This window comes from Myotis daubentonii, chromosome 13 (genome assembly GCF_963259705.1).
Source record: "Myotis daubentonii chromosome 13, mMyoDau2.1, whole genome shotgun sequence".
Taxonomy (NCBI): domain Eukaryota; kingdom Metazoa; phylum Chordata; class Mammalia; order Chiroptera; family Vespertilionidae; genus Myotis; species Myotis daubentonii.
The window spans coordinates 60,148,704-60,168,907 of record NC_081852.1 but is presented as its reverse complement, the minus strand read 5'-3'; the positions used below and the strand labels follow the sequence as shown (position 1 = coordinate 60,168,907).

Sequence of the window (20,204 nt, the reverse complement as noted above, 5' to 3'; positions counted from 1 at the left end):
CACATGCATGCATGCATTTTTCTTTAAAAAAGTGTGTGTAAATATTTTGTTATTAGAATAAAGCCTTCTTACTATTTTATCCTTAAGCATAACATTTCCAGTCTGCCACTTTAACCCTTAAAAATGAAGCACTACCAATCAATCTTTCTGGTCTGCATGTAATTGCCTGAAGCTAAAATAAAGCTCTTTCTCAGCCAGTTACAGTAGAAATGAGTTAATATATTGGCAACAGAATAACCATCAGCCATCAGCCCTTAGCTGTTTACTAATGAACTCCCAGATGAATGAAAACATTTCAGAGTCAGGGTTTTACTTCAGGCTGTACGTGAACTTAACACTTCAGTTGTAGGAAAGCGACTTCTATGCTATACGAATAAATATAGGGGGCAAAAGGAGGTTTACAGTTGCTCATATGGAAAATAATACGATGATTAATAAATAATAATGCAAGAGTAAACTGTTTCCTGTACAGCTGTAAACTCCCTTTTGTCCGCCCTGTACTGGTGCTGCTGTCAGTAGGCTGTGGGCTGGGAGATGTTTGGTGCTCACTAATACCTCCACATCTTGGTAGTAAAGGTGCTTTTGCATGGCATCCGGTAGAGCCTGATCTTGAAATAATCTTTTCTTTGCTTGCTTGCTTGCTTTGTTTTCTTTTTTTGTTAATCCTCACTGGAGGATATTTTTCCTATTGCCTTTTTTTTAGAGAGTGGAAGGGATGGAGGAAGGAGAGAGAAAGAGAGAGAAACATCAAGTGAGAGAGACACATCAATTGGTTGCTTCCTGCATGCACCCTGACCTGGGCCAGGATTGAACCTGTAAACCAGGTATGTGCTCTTGATGGGGAATCGAACACGAGACGCCTCAGTGCTCAGGCTGATGCTCTAACCATTGAGAACACTGGTCAGGGCTGGAAATAATCTTGTACTGAATTTTATGATTCAGTTTTATTTACAAATAATTGCAAGTATTGAAAACACTTGGGAAGAATTAGCTTACAAAAAGAAAAATATCCTCTTTTCAGACAAGAACAATAGGTTTATAAAAGACTGATATTCACACTCTTATTCTTCAGTACTAATGTCATCCTAAGAAAAGGATGTCAAAAAAGTATGGAACAAAAATGTGTCACTAAATATAATAAAATTATGGAGCATAAGATTGTCACTACAGTGGAGGGGAAAAAAATCACATAACGTACTTTGGGGAATGTAAATAGTTTAAAAAAAGAAACTGCCAAGTTATGACACCAGATGAGAAAGAGCTCCCTCAGTTAATTGACAGTTCATATATAATAACAGAGGGGGTAGCTTTGAAACCCAGTGTGCAGAAGTATCTCTTTTAGACGACACAGAACACATTCACTTGCTTTTTAATTTCTCCTATTTAGAGGCGGCAAAGATGAAGAACTGCTGAAATGGTTACATGGGAAGCAGTAATGGGCAAACCGACTGGGTCTCCAGTGTGGTCAGGTGGTAGCTAAAATAACTGCTGTGGAGCTCTTCCCTCCACTGGTGTTGATTCTCACAGATGCACACAGTGGAGCTCCCAGGCTCAGTCCCGGGTCCAGGTCAGTCCCCTGACTGATGGGCCAGGGCTTGAGGCTCTGCTTTTTGGCTTGTACTGTTTCTTTTACAACAAAAAAATGTGCCTGATATCGAAGAGGAACTTTGATAAACACACACACACACACATTTAAAAAAAATTCACAAGTGTATTAAAAAGTTAAATCATGTGAACATGTGGTATGTGGTTCAGCAGTAGATAAGGGGTTCTTGGAATTTGTTTTCTCTGCACACTATTCAGCCATGGTTATGAAATCACTGGTGAAATAGAGGCAGACATCTGTGGTTAGTAGATACATGTACTCTGAATTTCAGGTTGTGTGTATGTTTGTGCAAGAGAGAGAGAGAAACTGTTTTATTTCTTTTTCTCTATTCAGGTTTCAGCAAGCAGATGGTGGAAATTCTCAACAAACACAATATTCAGTTTAGCAGTTTTGATATCTTCTCAGATGAAGAAGTTCGTCAGGGCCTCAAAACCTATTCCAATTGGCCCACCTACCCCCAGCTCTATGTGTCTGGCGAGCTCATAGGAGGACTCGACATAGTGAAGGTTAGAATTGGGAAGCTGCACTGGTACCGAGTTTTCATTTAGAGTGCCGTTTCTTGAGTGCTGGACTAGGTCCAAAGAGTAAGTTTCGTAAGAACCGCTCCATTCCGCAGGCTGAGTCTGGAACCTGTGCAGGGCATTTCTGATGAGATGATTGTCACTGGCATGCTGTGTTAGGGTGTGGCCAGGATTTACCTGTAAGTGCTTCCTTCAGCTTAACCTGTGTTTATTCCAGGAGCTGGAAGCCTCTGAAGAACTAGATACAATTTGCCCCAAAGCCCCCAAATTAGAGGAAAGGTAAGTCTTTCAAGAGTTTCAAATAATCTGTCGTTATTTTTAAAAATATTTTTTAAATTCTCAGCCTCTGCATTGCCTTTCTGTACAGAAATCAGAGATGTGTCTCATATGCCAAGTTCATCATTCTGCTGTTTGCAGTCAGACAAGTCATGCTCACTCAGGAAGTGTGATTTGGACTGGGGAGTGTTGTGTGTCACTTTAATGACTAAGTGGAGGATGTTCTTTGTTTTTATAGAGATGTTATTGCTACAATGGGATGGGCGCGTTGTAGCTGTCTCTGCATTTCTGAGCCAGGATCCAGCTGTCTTGATGTCCAGGTTTTAGTCAGGGCCCTGCTCATGGCATAAGCTGGTCCCGGTGTTTCCGACACGGGCCCTGGTGCTGCCGCTGTCACCGTCCCATCGGAGCACTGGCGTGGGCGTGGGGGAGCGGTGCTGTGCGTGCCGTGCGTGGGCCATGCGGATCCCCGCTGCCTCCGAACCCTGGGAACTGAGCATCTGGGGAGACTTCGGAGCTGTCACATCCGTCCGACGCATCTTATGAAGCATCTCAATCAGCTGTTAGACATTTTATCTTATAGAAATTTTGGGCTTTGGCCTGTAGGGAGACTTAAAGGATTTTTTATTTTAATAAATATGAATTAATGTAGAGGTTTAAAAAGGAATTTCTTTCGAAGTGTAGTGGCGTATCAGCCATTCATTGTTGGGGAATGGCTGGGCTTCAGTCTGTAAGGTAAAACTTCTCCATGTCATTGTGTTGCCATTTCACATTTTGAGAAATTTTAAAAAATATATATTATTGATTTTAGAGAGGAAGGGAGAGAGAGAGACAGAAACATCAGTGAGGAGAGAGAACCATTGATTGGCTGCCTCCTGCATGTCCCCTATGGGGATCGATCCCGAAACCTGGGCATGTGCCCTTGACCAGAATTGTACCAGGGGCCCTTCAGTCCGCAGGCTGACGCTCTATCCACTGAGCCAAAATGGCTAAGGCAAGAAATTTTAAGTGTTTAAAAATAAACACCTGATTTACTTACCCTTGATTAATGAAGGAATCCTTATAAACAGTATTCCTTCTATGTCAAGCCAGCCTTTAGGTGGCACATTTTCTCAAATGATTTACATTCTTTCTTGCCTTTTTGGTAGGAAAGTGGTGCTCCTTGTCCCTTTGTTACTCTGGGGTCCTCTGCTGAGAGCTTGGGCGGCCCCAGAGGCTGTGGCCTCAGGAGACTGCTGTGCACCTGCTCTGCTTGGGTTTGCTCTTCGTGTGCTCTCTGTTGAATGCACCCGAGTCTCTGTGGTCAGACACCAAGGGCTGGCCGGCTAGAATTACGTCGGAATTAAGTTCAGTGTATTTTGAGTAATAATTTAAAGGGCTCCTGGGAGGAAAAGCGCAGGAGCCAGAGTTCCTGGGCTTGGTGACATCTGGTGGGGGTGGGCGGGGGGCGTGCAGAGGGACCTGTTTTGCTTCCCTGGATGCAGGTGGTGGTTGTTACTAGGTGAGAGATTGGGATCAGCATCATCATGTTGTTTCTTACTGGTTTTTGTTTATTTTGAGAATTAGCTAATTGCACTCTGTTGAAAGTGTACATGACAGCTTTGTGTGTGATTTGTGGTTCCATTTGTGACAACTTTATTCTCTGAGGAGATTTGGAGCCACCACGAAGGATCCAGAGAACCAGGGGCAGGAGGAGAACATGGTGGTGGGGCCACCACGGGGCCTAGAGGGTCTTCCGCAGCCACTGTCCCCGCGCTGACCTCCTGAGATCTGTTTCTAGGCTAATAGCAGATGTTGTGCATTCTGACAGCAAGTTAGCTCCTGATGTTTGAAAGATTGTGGGAAATATTCAGCCAAAGTTAAGACGAGAGCATTTGCTTTTAGCAGCTGGTGTTAGTGGTGTTCCAAGACGTAGTGCTCCCCTCAGGGGTGGCCTTGTGGGCACTGAGCGCGCGGAGCCGTGCGCAGCCTCAGGATGAGAGAGACATGCAGGATGGAGTGCTGGAGGTTCCGGATGGGCCCCTTATCGAACAAGTCCTTATTGAACTGGGTATTATTATTTTTTTAGAACTGTGAGTCGATGGGCTTAAATTGCAACTTGAAGGAACATTCTTTGCCTTAAAAAGCCACATTGTGTTTTACAGTGGCTTAGGGAGAGCGTGAAATAAAGGGAAATGTCAATGCATTTGCTTGTTTAATGCCATTCAGAGCTGCGAACCACCATCCTGCTATCCCTCAGCATGCACGTTGCTCCTGAAGCGCAGCGAAAGTGGGGTTTAATAATTGAGCTGAGCCGTTTCATATCAATTTTCTCTCCTTAGGCTCAAAGTACTCACAAATAAAGCTTCTGTGATGCTCTTTATGAAAGGAAACAAGCAGGTAAAGAACTCAAAAATGGTTTTACTTGTAATTTCTTTTGATGGTAACATGTGCAGCAAGGGGACACTTACCAGCTTTTTCCCAGCGTTGGCTAATGGAGCCGCGGAGGCACCAGGAAGTTATCTGGGCCTAATTGGTGCTTGTGGACACCAGACCCAGTCATCTGCATGTTCTGACTGTCCTGGCATCGCACGCAGTGGGGCGTGTTTCTTTCTGCTGCCAGACGTCAGCTCACAGGTCAGCAGTGTCCTCACTTCCTGGTCTGTGAGTTGCTGTCGGGACCATGACTTAGTCCACAGAGTGCAGTCTGGTCACTGCTTCCTGGGTCCAGGAACCCATGGGTCTCAGGTTTGCGGCTTTAGGCCATCCTGGAAGTGTAACCCCTGCTGCCGCCTGAGTGCTTGTGCTCAGTGCTTGGGTGATGAATGAGTGAAATCGTTTCGGCAATTTTTTTCTTTTCTGTAACTGCATACTCCTATTTTTTTACAAAGAGAGTTCTTAGTGTTCATCAAATCCTCAAAGGGTCTGCCCCTCACTGGCTAAGAACCACTGACACATCCGACTTCCCTCTAAATGCCGTTTCGCTGTGTGGTTCCTCTGGTGTCAGGGCGCTTGTCACTTGTGGCAGGTGGTTCTTGGAGCTGCTCTGCCGTCACTTCACAGAGCCTCGCCTTCCCTTGGTGCACAGAGCCTGGTGCCGCCCGCACAGCGTCTGCGAGCACGTGGTCGCCATCACTGTGGAGTTAATATAGCTAATACAGTGACACCAACTATCCTACATAGGAATTAGTCATACAACTGTTCTAATGAGAGCAGGACAACTAGGAAAATGGTCAGATAAATTCCAACATGTGATCCCTGGATGAGGACCTAGACTCTTTGGTCCCCTGTATTTATGAAAACAAAATAGAGGAAGCTAGTAATTCCCAGTAGTGAAAAAGCCATCTTTTCTTTTTGGTGATGATTCTTATTCTCAAAACACTCCCCGCCCCCCCCCCCCCCCCCCCCCGGAAGCCCAGACAGTATTCGTGCATTTGGGGAACATAATTATTAGCCCATCAAGGTGTTTGTGTGGCCCCAAGCCTTCCCTCAGGATTGAGGGGATTTGAGATTCTGTGCATGAAAAGTGTGTAAGGTCTCCATAACCTGAAAGAAGTTTGGAACAGGAAGAGGATGATGATGGCGAAAGATTGCGTATTGAGATGGTCTCCGTGAGTGACATCTCAGGAGAGTGTGGGGTTTACTTGAGGGACTTCTGACCACAAAGATTAGAAGCTTCTAGACACACGCCCTCCCCTTGGTTACAGACCGAAGTGAACCTGTGGGGGGAGGGGGGAGTGCGTTTGAGCTGATGTCTCCGGGTCAGCACTGGAGGTGCCCCTGAGCCCTCACCCGTCTGACTGCCCTGTGATGTGAAGGGCCCTGAGGCTCGTCCTCGCCCACCAGCTGTCCCAGGACAGGGCGTGAGGGACAACCATGCCGTGGGCTGTGGGCTGTGGGCCGTGGGGAAATGCCATGCATCTTCACTTTTTCTCTCTGCATTTAGGAAGCTAAGTGTGGATTCAGCAAACAGATTCTGGAAATACTAAATAGTACTGGGTAAGTCAGTCTTACTTTTAAATGGTCTATTTAAGAAGTTCTAACTTTTCAGTTATATCTAAATCCATGCATTTTTATCTAGTATTGTTGTTATACTGGTTTGTGAATGCTTTAAGTTAGATTACAACAGAATGTTCTGGCCAATGTCAAACTCCTGGTAACATTTCTCAGGCAACAATGAAATAACTATTTGTCTACTTTCCCAGAGGAAAGTTAATAACTGAGTTCTTACCAGGCATAAAGATATTTTGGAAAAAGTGAATTATGGGTGTTTTAATTTTCTTTAAAAACATCGTAGTGTCTAAAATTGTCCACAGAGCAGATGGGGTAAGTATTAAGGTCGATTATATGGGTCTGAGGAGGAGGGTAAATTACATGCAAGGTCCTTGCTTTTCATCTGCTCAGTGATAAGCTGTCAGGTGAGAAAATTGTGATTGATTTTTATGGTTAAAAACAACCACTTTTATATGTCAATTATACCTCAATTTAAAAAATTAAAACAAAACCACTTGGGGATATTTACACATGTCTTAGAGAGTTTGTCATGTGTTTTTGCTTATTTCTTTTATTTCACAATTGCTTTTTAATATACGTTTTCTAACCATAGCTTTAAATAGATGAGGCAGTCCTATGAAATTAGAGGGAAAGTAATCTTCGAAATATTTAGACATTCTTGGGGAGAGTTGAAATAGTCAAATAGTACAGGTTTACGTACAATTTTAGGGACATAAAAAGAAAAAGGATAGATTTATTAAAATGATCATGACATTGCACAGAGCAGAGTCTGGTCAGCCTGTCCTGTGTGCTGAGCCTCCTGTTCACTCTGGAGGATGGAGGACAGCTGGCTTGGTTTTGGTCCTTATTTTTATGGCCCTTCCTCCGTCTTCCCTCGGCCACAGCTCCACGGAGACACACCCAGCCCACTCCTTCCTGGCCCCAGCCTGTCCCTGGGGCGCCCTCTGCTTGTTCACGAGCCAGGACTGACAGTTGGCAGATTTGGGAAGGGCTCCCTGCTTTCTGTCCTGTATCTGTGCAGTCCAGACCGGACGGGAGGGCAGTCTTTGGGGGGCTGGGCTTCTGAGGGAGACAGTGTCCCACAGCCCGAGCCTTGGTAAACAGGATGGCGCGGCGGTGGGCGCCCGTGGAGCCTCTGCAGCTCTGTACCGGGGACACACCGTGAACTCGGGGGGCCCTTTGTTCTTCCTCCTCTGATCTTGCGCTTGTCGTTTCCTTGCTAGTCCAGATGAACTCGCCGCAAGGGCCGAGTCCCAGGTGCACGCTGAGGTGTGAACGGTCCCTTACAGAGAACTGCTGGGACCCTCAGGCCCATGCACCTGGGCCCTGGGCTCCCTGGGTCCCTGACAGGTGGCCTGTCACTCGCCCTTTTCATCAGACGGTTCAGCCGAAGATGTGCTCCCTTAGTTCACCCTGAAGGGAGACTCACCTCGTGTAGGTCCTTTTTCATTCCCTTTTGCTCTTTCAAACATCTCTTTTCTCGTACTTGCTGCTGGTTAATCCTGTCGTCTTCTTTGAGTATTTCTGCGCCATGGATAGTTTTCTTGGGAACTTGTTGACCAAGTAACCAAGGTTTCCCTTGAGGGTGGCCTCAGATTTTGTATGTGGCGTTTTCTTTGGCCAGTTTTTGGACCTGCACATAGGACCTCACGCCTGGCCTCATACTGACCGATTCCCTGACCGCCACGCAGATAAAGCACAGCCCCGTCCTGGAGTCAGTCCATTCCCGTGTCACAAGGCGGCATTCGCTGGCAGTGAGGGTGTCCTGGCTGGTGAGTCCCAGCAGCTCCGGCCATGGCCTGCGGCATCTAAATGTTTCTCTTGCCCTTTAGGGGAAGGTCTGCTGGCCCCTGTGTAACCTCGTATTGCCTAGAGAAAAACTCAGACACGTTTGTGTCTTGGCATGACTTATTCTGAACAGTACCCGATGGAGTGAGAAGTAAAATCATTTCCGTTTTTCTACAGTAAATTACTTTTGTTGGCACCAAAATGGTTGATTTTCTTGACTATTTTAAAAACACGAAGTAGGTTTACAGTTTCTGTTTAGAACTGAATTGTCTGTTAAAATGTTTTCTCCTGTTGCAGTGTTGAATATGAGACGTTTGACATCTTGGAGGATGAGGAGGTAAGTTCTGTCTTTATGTCCTTGGTCTCTGCGTCCCTTGCGCTGAGGGCAGGTGTCAGAGTTCCTGCTGTTCCGTAGGTGCGGCAGGGACTGAAGACCTTCTCCAACTGGCCCACGTACCCGCAGCTGTATGTGAAAGGGGAGCTGGTCGGAGGGCTGGACATCGTTAAGGTGAGTCCCGCGCCACGGCGCCCTAAGACGGGGACATGAGAGTTCCGTTTCGAACAGGAACTCTGGCTGTCCTGGCCGCCTTTCTCTTCTGGCCTCACGTCCAGGCACTTGGACAGCATGTTACCCTGTCTGGGCCCTCATATCTTGTCATCTCCCCGACACTGCCATGTCAGACCGTCCTCACCGCTCACCTGAGCCCCAGGCTCTGCCTCACGGTGGGGCCTGACCCGACCCTGGCTGCTGCTCCGGGAGCCCCTCCCGCTCCTGAGCGAGGCCGCCACGCCCAGCTTCTGGCGCGTGGTGCTCAGAGCAGCGTACACTGTGGCCATGCTCCAGATTCCGTTCCTCCCGCTGCGCTGAGTCTGGTGGAACTTTCCTGCGTGTTTTCAGCTTTTCTTCACCACCGCCTCTGCTTTGGGTGGCCTCGCACGTTCCATAGTTCAGTCTGTTCTTTGAATCCATTAGGGTCACTCTTGTCTGGGAATCACCTAGAGCCGTGGTCGGCAAACTGCGGCTCGCGAGCCACATGCGGCTCTTTGGCCTCTTGAGTGTGGCTCTTCCCTTAGGAGTACCCTAATTAAGTTAATAACAGTGTACCTGCCTATATAGTTTAAGTGTAAAAAATTTGGCTCTCAAAAGAAATTTCAGTCGTTGTACTGTTGATATTTGGCTCTGTTGACTAATGAGTTTGCCGACCACTGCCCTAGAGTATTCCAGCTAGAAATGTTTGCTTCTGCTCCTGAAGTCCTTTAGACTCAATGTGCCTTTAGACTCACATTGTTATAATTATTCTACTGCTAGAGGCCCAATGCACGAAATTCGTGGAAAAGTAGGCCTTCGCAGCCGCGGCTGTCTGGATCCTTCCCTCGCAGCCGCCCTGGCTTTGCCCTGGAAGGACGTCTGGTCTAATTAGCATATTATGCTTTTATCATTATAGATTTTCTCATGTTACTCTGCTCTGCCTCACTCACATGCTCTTGGGTGACAACAGGTCGTGGGCAGGAGGCCTGAGCTGCAGTGCCAGATCCCCCGGGTCTCAGATGCTAGAAGATCGGTTCCTTCTCAGACTGTGAGCACATTTCAGGGGCACACTGTTTCTTACACGTCTTCAGGGATTTGCTTCCTTCTTTGTTGGCTTTAAACTCTCGTTGAATTTTCACTGGCCATGGCTTTTCTTCTAGAATTTAAAGTCTAGCAGTGCGATGGCACCTGTGTGCTGCAGACACTACTGAGGAGCTGACACCCCACACTGGCCCCCTCGTGTGCCGGTGCCGGAGGGGGTGGCAGTGGTGGGTATGGCAGGGCCTGAGCAGGGGCGTGGCCAGGCCGCGAGCTGCTCCTGCGCCCAGGCCGTCCTCTGCCTGGACTTCCTCTGAGGTCACATCTCCGGCTTAGGTGGAAGGCAAGCAGTAAGTGGCACTGCTTCTAGTTACGTTGGAGATGAAAGCTGTAAAGCCGCACTTTGTAACGTGAAGGCATCCGAGCAGGACCTGCGTGGCGTCAGTGCTGGTGGAAGGTTCTACAGGCCGGCCTCTGCGTGCAGAGGCTGCAGGCTTTCGGGTTTGACATCACACTTTCAGGCGAGCCAGGGAGGCATGTTTCTGCTAAACCGTCTACTCCTGGTGGGAAAAGGTCTACCTTAGTAGCTTTTGAATAGCCCTGAAGCAACAGACACATTTCTGCATCTGTTATTTTATACAGGGATTTTATTTTTGCAAAACACAGTCTTCAGACCCCAAATTCTCTCGAGCCTGTTCTTGTCTGAACGTTTTATAGCCTGTACCTTAGCCATTGGTAACTCTTGGGAAGATGCAATCAATAAATCTCATTTAATTCTGCAGCTGAGCTGCACGGCAGCTTCTAGGTCAGCCACAGGGTGTTGGCCGTATGCCTTGATGCTCACTTGCAGGAACATGGGAGTTTGGGGGTTTGTTCTTTGGGAAGAGAACCAGGAGCAGCTCCCGGATCGGCATTTTACAAGAACCTTTTTTTTTTTTTTTTAAATATGTTTTATTGATTTTTTACAGAGAGGAAGGGAGAGGGATAGAGAGTCAGAAACATCGATGAGAGAGAAACATCGATCAGCTGCCTCCTGCACAACCCTCACTGGGGATGTGCCCGCAACCAAGGTACATGCCCTTGACTGGAATTGAACCTGGGACCCTTCAGTCCGCAGGCCGACGCTCTATCCACTGAGCCAAACCTTTCAGGGCCTGGATCGGCATTTTGATGTGTTTCTTGCAGGGCGGGGCTCTTCATCTGTAGGTTAGTTAACACCGGGGTTACGTTCCCAGGGGTCTGCTCTGGCCTCTTTGGGAGCAGAGTGCTGGCTTCTGTGATGAATGGGTGATAGACTATATGGACTGGTGGTCAGTGACCCAGTCAGTCTCACGTCCTGACCATCTTAGCTGCTATGCAGCGTGGACTCAGTGAGTGCATCTCAGCTCTGAGGGTCCACTCTGGAGAGTGTGTGGAGTCGGAGCATTTAGACCTGGTCGCCCTTAAACTGCCCCTGAGGACAGTTGCTGTGCTCAGGACTCCTGCCGGGCCAGCGCACTGCTCTAGTGCCGCTCCTGAGAGAGGCCTCGTCCCGTCAGGGGGGGTCACAGGCCTGGGGAAGTAGGCGAGCTGTCTGCCATGTCAGCCAGGACGTCCTCCCTCCGGATCTCCCCGAGGGCCGCCGGGCTCCTGGGGCGTGTGCCCGGCACATCCCACGGGGCTTTGGTGCAGCAGGGCGGCTTCTGTTCTGTGGGGTGCATCCCAAGGCATCACTGCCGGCGGCTGAGAGCGTGGGACAGGGTCTCCCCTCCCAGGTCTACCCCAAGAGGAGCTCGCATGGGGCTATTGATTGGTGTTCAGGCTGCTTCGTAAGAACCTGGCATGTTCCATCAAATTAAACTAGAAAACTTGATCCTTCGGTCACACTTTAAACTTGATGGCTGTGTTCCAGCTTTTCTGGAGGTTTCTGCATGTGCCGGTTGCTGGCCTTTAGCTGTATTCGCGCGGCACTGCGGTGGCTTTGCCGGGTGGGGAGAGTGGCGCCGGCAGCAGGTGTCGGTGCAGGTGTGAGTGGACGCTCATCGCAGTGCGTTCCTTCAGTTGCTCACAGTTTCCGCCTCTCTCTGTTGTGTTGTGTGGACAGGAGGCCGCATTGTTTTGTTCCAGTTGCTGGATTTGTTACTGCGGAGCCTTTTCCACCCGAACGTTGCGGTCTGACAGCGTCCTCTGACGCCCTGGCTCTGGGCTCAGCTGGAGGTCGGCAGCTGGCGTTCGTTCGGTTCTCTGGTACGGACGCCGTCCCTCACTGCGTTGTTTTTCACAGGTGCCTGTCCATGTTGTTTTCTTCTTTATTTCTAGGAACTGAAAGAAAACGGCGAATTGCTGCCTACACTGAACGGAGGAAATTAATGACAGTTAAGCGTGGTGCCCAACTCGTGCAGGAAATACTTCGCTACAGCCGAGCGGCTCGGGGCCAGGCCTCCCCACGGACGCAGGAGGAAAGGCCCCTTCCGTCGCTGTGCCCCACAAAGCCGTGCTAAAGACATGTTACCATTTCCCCACCCAAACTGGAGCGCAATAAACCAGTGAAAAGCACTGTGGAAAGAGTGTCTTTACAGGGAGTTAACATAGTGACGTGGTGAACTCACTCACAGCCTCTCTCCTAATGTGGGCTCCCTGCCGCAGGGGTAAATAGGCTTCCGAAAGGGGAGGCGTGGGCTGGAGTGAGTCCACAGCGGCATCACAGCAGCGCAGGCCAGGCCAGTGGCTCCGCTCGCTGGCCAGAGGCCTCTACAGCGCGGACACACATAGTGGTGGTTCGTGGGGCGATGCAGGGCGCCTCGGACTCTAGTGGGCGCAGCGTGTGCTCCCAGGAAGCACTGCAGAGGCAGCGGCCTGACGGAGTTGGCACAGCACCGGGGAGTGGGCGGCTGGGACACGGCTGAGGGAGTTGGTGCTGCAGCTCCCTCTAAGCTACGTGGACAGCATTGATTTCACCTTTAAATAGGCTGGCAACATCCCGAGGTTCGTGGAAATGTCAGCACACTTTTTGATCCTGAGTCTCCCGTAGGCCTGTGTCATGCACGCCATTCACAGGATGGCTGCCTTCCCCTCCGTGCTGCTCAGCTTTTGGGGTGCCTGTGGCCCTGTATGGTCACTGACTTTTCCCAGCCTATTGATCTGGTGGTGGTAAGGACAGGGTACCAGCCAGCCACTCAGATAAGAGACGGGAAACGCCGGGCTCCTGGAGGCTCGCCCTGCCCGAGGCGCGCTTCCCTGCTGCTGGCCTGTGTGAGGGAGGCAGTGGCCCACGGCGGGGGGGTGGGGGTGGGGGGGTGTTCCCAAGGGCATCTGCGCAGGTCGCAGTGGTGGACATGGCCTTGCCTCCTGCTCTGACACGGACACCATCTCACCGGGTTTTCTTGCCGCTGTGTAATCAGCTGGGGCTCCTCATTGTCCATGAAGCAGAACCTCCAAGTGCAGATGGAAATGCGGTTTCATTAAGCCATTGAGTGACTCACGGGGGAGGAGGCCATCCATGCATACTGTATCCCAAACTGAAATCGCTTGCTTTTGTGAACTTTGCCCTCTCCACCTTGTCCTATGATACTTCCTGCTAAATTACCTTTTAACTTCAGCTTATCCTAAGCAAGAATATCTTTTTTAAAATATATATTTTTAGTTGATTTCAGAGAGTAAGGGAGAGGGAAAAGGAGAGAGAGAGAGAGACCGAGACCTCAGTGATAAGAATCATTGATTGGCTGCCTTTACTGGGATCGGGCCCACTGCCCAGGCACATGCCCTTGACCAGAATCAAACCCAGAACTGTTTCAGTCCCCAGGACAATTCTCACCCACTGAGCCAAACCAGCTGGGGCAAGCATGTCTTTGCTGTCACAGATTGATAAGCTATTTTTCCCTATTGCAGCTCAAAGCAAATGCCTGACACTTCACATCAACACCCACCTGTAGCTTAGGAACCACTGTTCTGCCAAAGGGGCTGCTCTGATGTCAGCTGCGCCGTGAATTTTAGAACAGGCTGCCCTTCCTTAGGGTGACTCGCATGACGAGAACCCTCAGCGACATCACCCGTGGCCGAGCACCCTGGTTTGAGTAGGGGTGAGGGTTTATAGAGTTCGGGGCGTCATCCCCGTCCAGCACGTGCTAGTCTGCTTTTCCCTACATTCTGGCGGGGTTGCTTGTGGGCCCGGGTGCACTGCAGCGAGGTGTTTGCAGCCAGACCCGGGAAGGTCAAGGGAACCTCATGCAGCTGATGGAAGGCCAGTCCTAACCTATTTTAGGATCGAGGCGATTCTTGGGCCCACCTGAACCCCGCGTTCCACTGGCAGGCCCCAGTAGGTTTTCTAACAACCTCGAGCTCACCCTTGCAGTAACGTTTGGTCAGAACCGACCTCCTCTCCGATGCATGAATCCTAGAGAGAGTTGTTACCAGCACTTGAGAGGCTGTGAGCAAGAAGAGGTGACGTCATTTGACTGTCACCCCAGGTCTGAGCTCTGTGGGGAGGGCCCTAGCGAGCGTGGGTGTTGTGGGAGTGGGGGTTCCCGTGTGGAAAGAGCCCGGTGTGCACTGCAGGTGTGAGAAGCACCGCCACGCTTTTGGGGGGTAGGGCCCTTGCATGCCCAGCCACTCCTCGCAGCCTCCCTGTGCTTGTGTCTCCTCGTGGCTGGAGCTCATGGCCCTGAGGGCTGTGGATTGCCCTCCCAGCATGGAAAACAGACCTCAGCGAGGGGGGTGCCTCATGTGGAGCCTAAAGGTGACCTTGCCAGGGGAGGGTTCTTAGGGGATTGGTGTTCACTCAGGGAAATAGCCTGCAGGGATGGGCTTTTTCTTTTAAACTCTTTGCTTGGTAACCAAAACTGGAAAGAAAAATACAATGAAAGGAGTTAGGAATTGTGCAGGTGAAGAACTTGGGGACATAAGAATTCGTTCAAGGGCATAGTGGTGGAATGGGGGTGTGTGTCCCCAAACCCCAGGCTCGCCCCTTCTCCACAAGAGGGCAGCATTGCAGCACCTCCCTTACTACGGTGCTGTTCTCAGAATGTCCACAAGAGGGCACTATTGCAACATCCCTGCAGGATGAGAGCCCTAGGTCTCAATAGGGTTTTCTCTTCAGACTTGTGAAATTCATGACTACGGTTCCGGTCTCAGAATACCTGCAAGAGGGAAATGCTGCACGGCTCCCTGCAAGGGGACGAGCACTCTAGGACCGTCAGTGGGACTTCCTTTTCAGACTCCTGGATTTCATTATAGGGTGCTCTTCTCAGAATGTCCACGAGAGGGCACTGTTGCAGACCCTCAGGCAGCATTGCCTGCAAACTGACCTTTTTGCATACCCATTCTTGCCCTTTTGTCTTTGTCCTTCACCCAATAGAAGCAGCTGAAGGGCTATGGTGGAGGGCAGAGCAGACTTTGTGCATGACCTGCTGTCCCACGCTGCCGGCAGGATTGGAATAAACACTATATACGATTCAACCCTGTCCCTGCTTAATTGGCTCAAGTAGGGACAGGCAGCCCGTACCCAATGAGTGTCCGGTTTCAGTTTCGGACTTAATCTTTAACTAGAACCAGTTTCCTTAAATTTGGTAATTGTTACCAAAATCGAAAGCTTTTTTCTAAATAAAAGGGACTGGGTCCTTTACACATAAATTCTCTCATTTATACATATTCCAGATGTTGAGTCCTAGGGATGGATATACCTTCACTTGATGCCTCATTCACCGAAATGGTGAATTTCTTTTTTTAATCTTTAAAAAACTTTTAATTTTTTCAATTACAGTTGACATACAGTATTATATTCATTTCAAGTGTTCAACATAGTGATTGGACATTTATATAGTTTAGGAAGTGATCACCCCGAAAAGTAGCACCCCAATGACCCTGGAATGGGGAGCTTCAAAGAGGTCTGTGAGGTTAGTGTCGCACTGGGTCACAGGCGGGGCTTTTCGTCCAGCTGTGTCTGATATCTGCAGACGTTCAGATTCGGGGATTCTGGACCCAGTGAAGAGGGTGCGGGGGGGGGGGGGGGTGGGGTGGGGTGGTGTAGGGTCGCCTGTGCTGCTGTGCGCCCTGGAGCCATGCCCGCTCTCCTCGGGCCGCGTCCTCACTGGCAGGACTTGGACACTGAAGTCACTCTCCGGGCACCTGGCTGGGAGCCCCAGCAGGCTCAGTGCTCTGAGCCTCCCCACACTGGCGGCCACTCCATCCCCTGGCAGGCGCCTCACTTCTGAATAACAGCAGTTTTACATCGAGTTCAAAATTAAGTGCCCAGACTCAGCGAGGCGTGCCTGTAGGAGGCCTCTGTGTGCCCCCTTCATCTGAATGGCTGTCGTTTGTAGATAGCTCATTTAATCTTTTCTTGGCACAAAGTTTTATGTGAGGGAGCGACACGTTTCCCATATGGGCCCAGAGAGGGAGAGCGGTGCCTTCTCGGTGGCCTGGGGGTGCCTGCCATGTGGGGGGTCAGGCTTCTGTCTCCCTCAGGTACAGCCTCGGGACTCAGCCTGGGAGCTGAAGAGGGGAATTGGTGTTCTTACAGTGCGGGGCTGCCGGCAGGCCTGAGCAACGGGTGAATGATTGCTCCGACACACGCTCCTGGGAAAGAGAGGCTAAGGGGCTGGTTTGCTTTAAGAGCAAAAAGCCCCGTTCGCCTGCCTCCTTAGGCTTTTATTGGAACAACGGCTTGAACTAAAATTAACGATTAGATCCTATCAGGAGGGTAAGCATCCTTGAGAAAGCACCTGCGTCTGTAGTGTCTTTCAAACAAGGACATTTTGAAGTCTAAACATAAAGATTCCAGTAAAACACCCAGGGGCTCAGACTTGTTTGGGAAGTCAAGGCAGGGGCTGCTGCCTTCAGCAAGGTCCCCCTACAGGCCCCGACCATTCAGATTCCTCCTTACTGGCTTTCCAACCAAGTCCCGTGCTTCCCCACACTATAGGAGTCAAAATAGTTTAATATGCTCTTGCCCTGTGTGTTAATAGAGGACTCTGCAGGATATAATGAAAAGTTAGGAGGAGGTGGGTCTCAGAGAGCCCCTTCCTTCCCCCTTCTCCCCTCCTCTTCTTCCTCTTCCTCTTCCGGTCCGTGGGAGGGTTCCATGCCTTTGGCTCTGGTGAATGCAGGCAGGGAGGGTGCCCCAGCTGTTTCAGGTCCAGCAGTGGAGACCTCACCTCACAGGGTGTGGAGCAATCCAGGGCCCTTGTCCTTCATGAGTCCCGAGGGTCCCACCCCAGAATCACCAGCCCACTGCGCACCACCCCTCCTGGCTGGGGGACTTTGCAGAGGGGGCAGCTGAGCAGGAGAGCTGTGTTTGGGGAAGTGGCCCTTGAGTCCAGTGCTGGGGTCCCCAAGTCAAGTGAGCCTGTACTTGCTTTGAGTCTCCCTGAGGTCCCCCACGTGGGGCCCTGGGACCCTGTGCTCACGGGGCATCACCAGCCCTGAGAACGGGGAGGGGGCCTGGAGCACAGGTGGACACACGGAATGCATGTGTCTCTGTTCACACACACTCTAGTCCCCATCGGATTCCACTCACCAAACACAGGTCCAGAGACAACGTCGTCACGAATCTCAGCTGGAGATCAGCATCGCACGCAGTGAGTGTGTGGACCGAGGAGGGACGGGCTGGGATGCCAAGCCGGACCTGTGTGCTCTCCTGGAGAGCCTGTTGAAGAACCTCTCAGGGAACCACGGGCCTGCTAACGCATCCTCCCTGACGCCAGCAAACTGCTCACTAGAGCAGCGGTCGCCAACCTCTCGGGCCTCACGACCACCAGTGGTCCACGGACCACCGGTTGGCGACCGCTGCAGAGGGACAGCCCGGCCCCCGGTCTGCGCACTGCCTCCCTGTGTCGATGCAGAGCAGCAGCAAACACTGGTGCTTATTATGGTCAGCGAGTCCCTTCATTCCCACGGCCCCCGACGAGGCGGCTCAGCCGGTGCCCGGGTGGGGCACGGTAAGCAGACGCTCCAGGTCGGAGTTCCAGGTGGAGCGGGCACCCCGTCCTGGGTCAGGTCGCTGGGCCATGGATGTGGAGTCAGACTCCGCTCCTTCCCTTGGCGAGGGAAGGGAAGCCAGAGGGCCCTGGGCACAGAGACGGGCCCAGCCGGTCCCCAGGGGCAGGGCTGGTGCAGGCGGGCACAGAGAGGCCCCTGGGAAGCCAGGTGCTGCTGGAAGCCCCACAGTGGGTGCCGGGGGGCTGTTTTTGTCCTCCGGCAAAGAGGGTCAGAACTGTTCCCCAGTCACTCACCTCCTGGGCAGCGCGTGGCGGGGGAGCAAGCCTGCTGTTCACTGTGCGAACACTGACGCTTTAAATCACGAGAACCAACGTTACAATGTGCGCTGTCCTCTTACCTTGACAAATACACCTGCTAACGACCTGGAGACGCATGTGAATGTGGAACGATCGGTCCTCGCAGGGCGGTGCTGGCCACCTTGGCAGAGCGCCCGGTGCACGCGGCCCAGCCGGGCATGCGCATTGGGCTGAGCGCGGAGGGGCTCTGGCAGGCTCCGCACCCCCCTGGAGGCCTTTGTCCAGGTGCGCCCTCTTTCCGGAGGGTCCCTCTCGGGAGAGGTGGTTCCAGCGCGCCCACCTTTTGGAGGGGTCCGCCTCAGGGTGTGCCTCTTCTGGAGAGGTAAGTCCTAGAGCACCCCCCTGGCCAGAGGGGTTGGCCTGGGCGCCCCCACTTCTGCAGGGGCTGGCTGGGGCGCTTCTGCACTGGGCCTGCGGGCTCCTCACCTGCCAGGATGGGCGGGGTGCGAACGGCCTGACATGTTCGGAAAAAGCCACCCAGAGCCCCTCAAGCCTCACGGCCTCCATTGCCAAAGGCCCAGGCCCCGGCTCTGGCTGCTAGGCCACCTCTGGACCTCGAGGTCCTTGCACGGTGAGTGCCAGGAGCACGTGTCCACCTGAGGGCGCTGCGCACCGCGCTCAGGCCCTGCTCATGCCAAATGCAGTGGCGGCCTCCGGACACCAGAGGGCGGGCGAAGACCAAGGACCACCCAGCAGCCAGCCCATTGCCCCAGGACTGACATCAGGGCCCTGGATGGGTGTGTGGGTCCCAGATGTAATTCTGGGTTCAGAATGGTGTCTGGGTCCCGGATGTAGGTGAGAATCCTGCCATGGCCTTTAGGGTCCTGCCATAAAGGTGGGAGCTCCTAGTCCCACCGTGGAAATAGGGGTCCTGCCATGAAGGTCTGGGCCCCGAATTAAGGTCTAATTCTGGGATGGAGTTCTGGGTACTCTGATGCGGGTGTTGGCCCTGGGATGGGGGTTGGGCCCCGACATGGAGGCTGTGTGTCCGGATAGAGGTCCGGGCCCCAGGACTGAGTTCAGGGCCCCAGCTGTAGGTAAAGGTCCCAGATGGAGGTCAAGGCCCCGGATGGAGGACCCAGTGCCGCCATAGAAATAGGGGTCCTGCCATGAAGATCTGGGCCCCGAATTAAGGTCTAATTCTGGGATGGAGGTCTGGGCCCCGGGATGGGGGTCTGGGCCCCATGATGGAGGTCTGGGCCCCGTGATAGAGTTCAGGCCCCATGATAACATAGGTACCCGGATGTAGGTGAAGGCCGTGGATGGAGGTCTGAGTACCACCATTGGAATAGGGGTCCTGCCTTGAAGGTCTGAGCCCTGAATTAAGGTCTGATCCTGGGATGGAGGTTTAGGGCCCGGGAAGTGGGTCTGGGTTCTGGGATGGGGGTCTGGGCCCTGGGATGGGGGTCTGGTCCCGGGATGGGGGTCTGGGTGTCAGGATAGAGGTCCCAGCGCTGGGATTGACTACCGCCCCTATGGGCAGGGCTCCTGAGTGAGGTTCGAGTCCCACCGTGGAAATAGGGGTCCTGCCATAAAGGTCTGAGCCCCGAATTAAGGTGTAATCCTGGGATGAAGTTCTGGGTACTCTGGCCACAGCTCCCTGCCTGTACTGATGGCTGTGGCCCCGGGCTCCTGGGTCACAGGTCTGGCTCTTGCTGGCATCTGACACATTCTGTGTCCTTGCCCAGCCGGGACAGACTGAGAGTGTGTCTGGGACCCGCGGGACCCCGTGGCATATGCCCACCGTCTTGCTGTGGCTGCAGTGAGAACACCGTGGAGGAAACAGCTTTGCAAAGCACCGAGCTGGGGGCGCCTGCGGGGCCACCCCTGTTTCCCATGGGGATCTTCAGAGGGACCCAGGATCTGTGCCCCAACGGAACTCCTGTCCTGGGTTTAGGGCCCTGCCCACAGCCCAGGAGCGGGTGTCTGTGGGAGTCCCTCTCCGGAGCCCACCGCCCACCTGGACAGCGCCACCTGGGCTGGCAGATGTGGGCTCATTATCCCGTCTGTCTTGGGGAAAGATATTAGGTTGGCAGTTAATAAAGGATTTTAATTAAAGAGAGAAAATCATTTTGGCAAACTCACCTTGTTCCCCAACTCACATGACCTGTCAAAAGTTCTCAGTTTGGTTCATTTCCGTATGAGCCTCTGCTATGGGGGCGAGGCTGGAGCCGGGGCGAGGC

The 20,204-nt window shown here is 51.9% G+C and overlaps 1 protein-coding gene across 1 annotated transcript in view; it reads left to right on the top strand.

Annotated features, from left to right (window-relative positions):
- The window catches only part of GLRX3 (glutaredoxin 3), a 28,055-nt gene extending 15,769 nt beyond the window's left edge, over positions 1-12,286 (top strand). The window contains exons 5-11 of the mRNA XM_059661689.1: positions 1,940-2,112; positions 2,345-2,406; positions 4,725-4,782; positions 6,329-6,381; positions 8,482-8,521; positions 8,600-8,692; positions 12,050-12,286. Of these exons, the coding sequence (XP_059517672.1) occupies positions 1,940-2,112; positions 2,345-2,406; positions 4,725-4,782; positions 6,329-6,381; positions 8,482-8,521; positions 8,600-8,692; positions 12,050-12,100 (530 nt within the window). The 3' untranslated portion in view covers positions 12,101-12,286. The remainder of the gene's footprint in view (positions 1-1,939; positions 2,113-2,344; positions 2,407-4,724; positions 4,783-6,328; positions 6,382-8,481; positions 8,522-8,599; positions 8,693-12,049) is intronic.
- Positions 12,287-20,204: the final 7,918 nt, after the last annotated feature.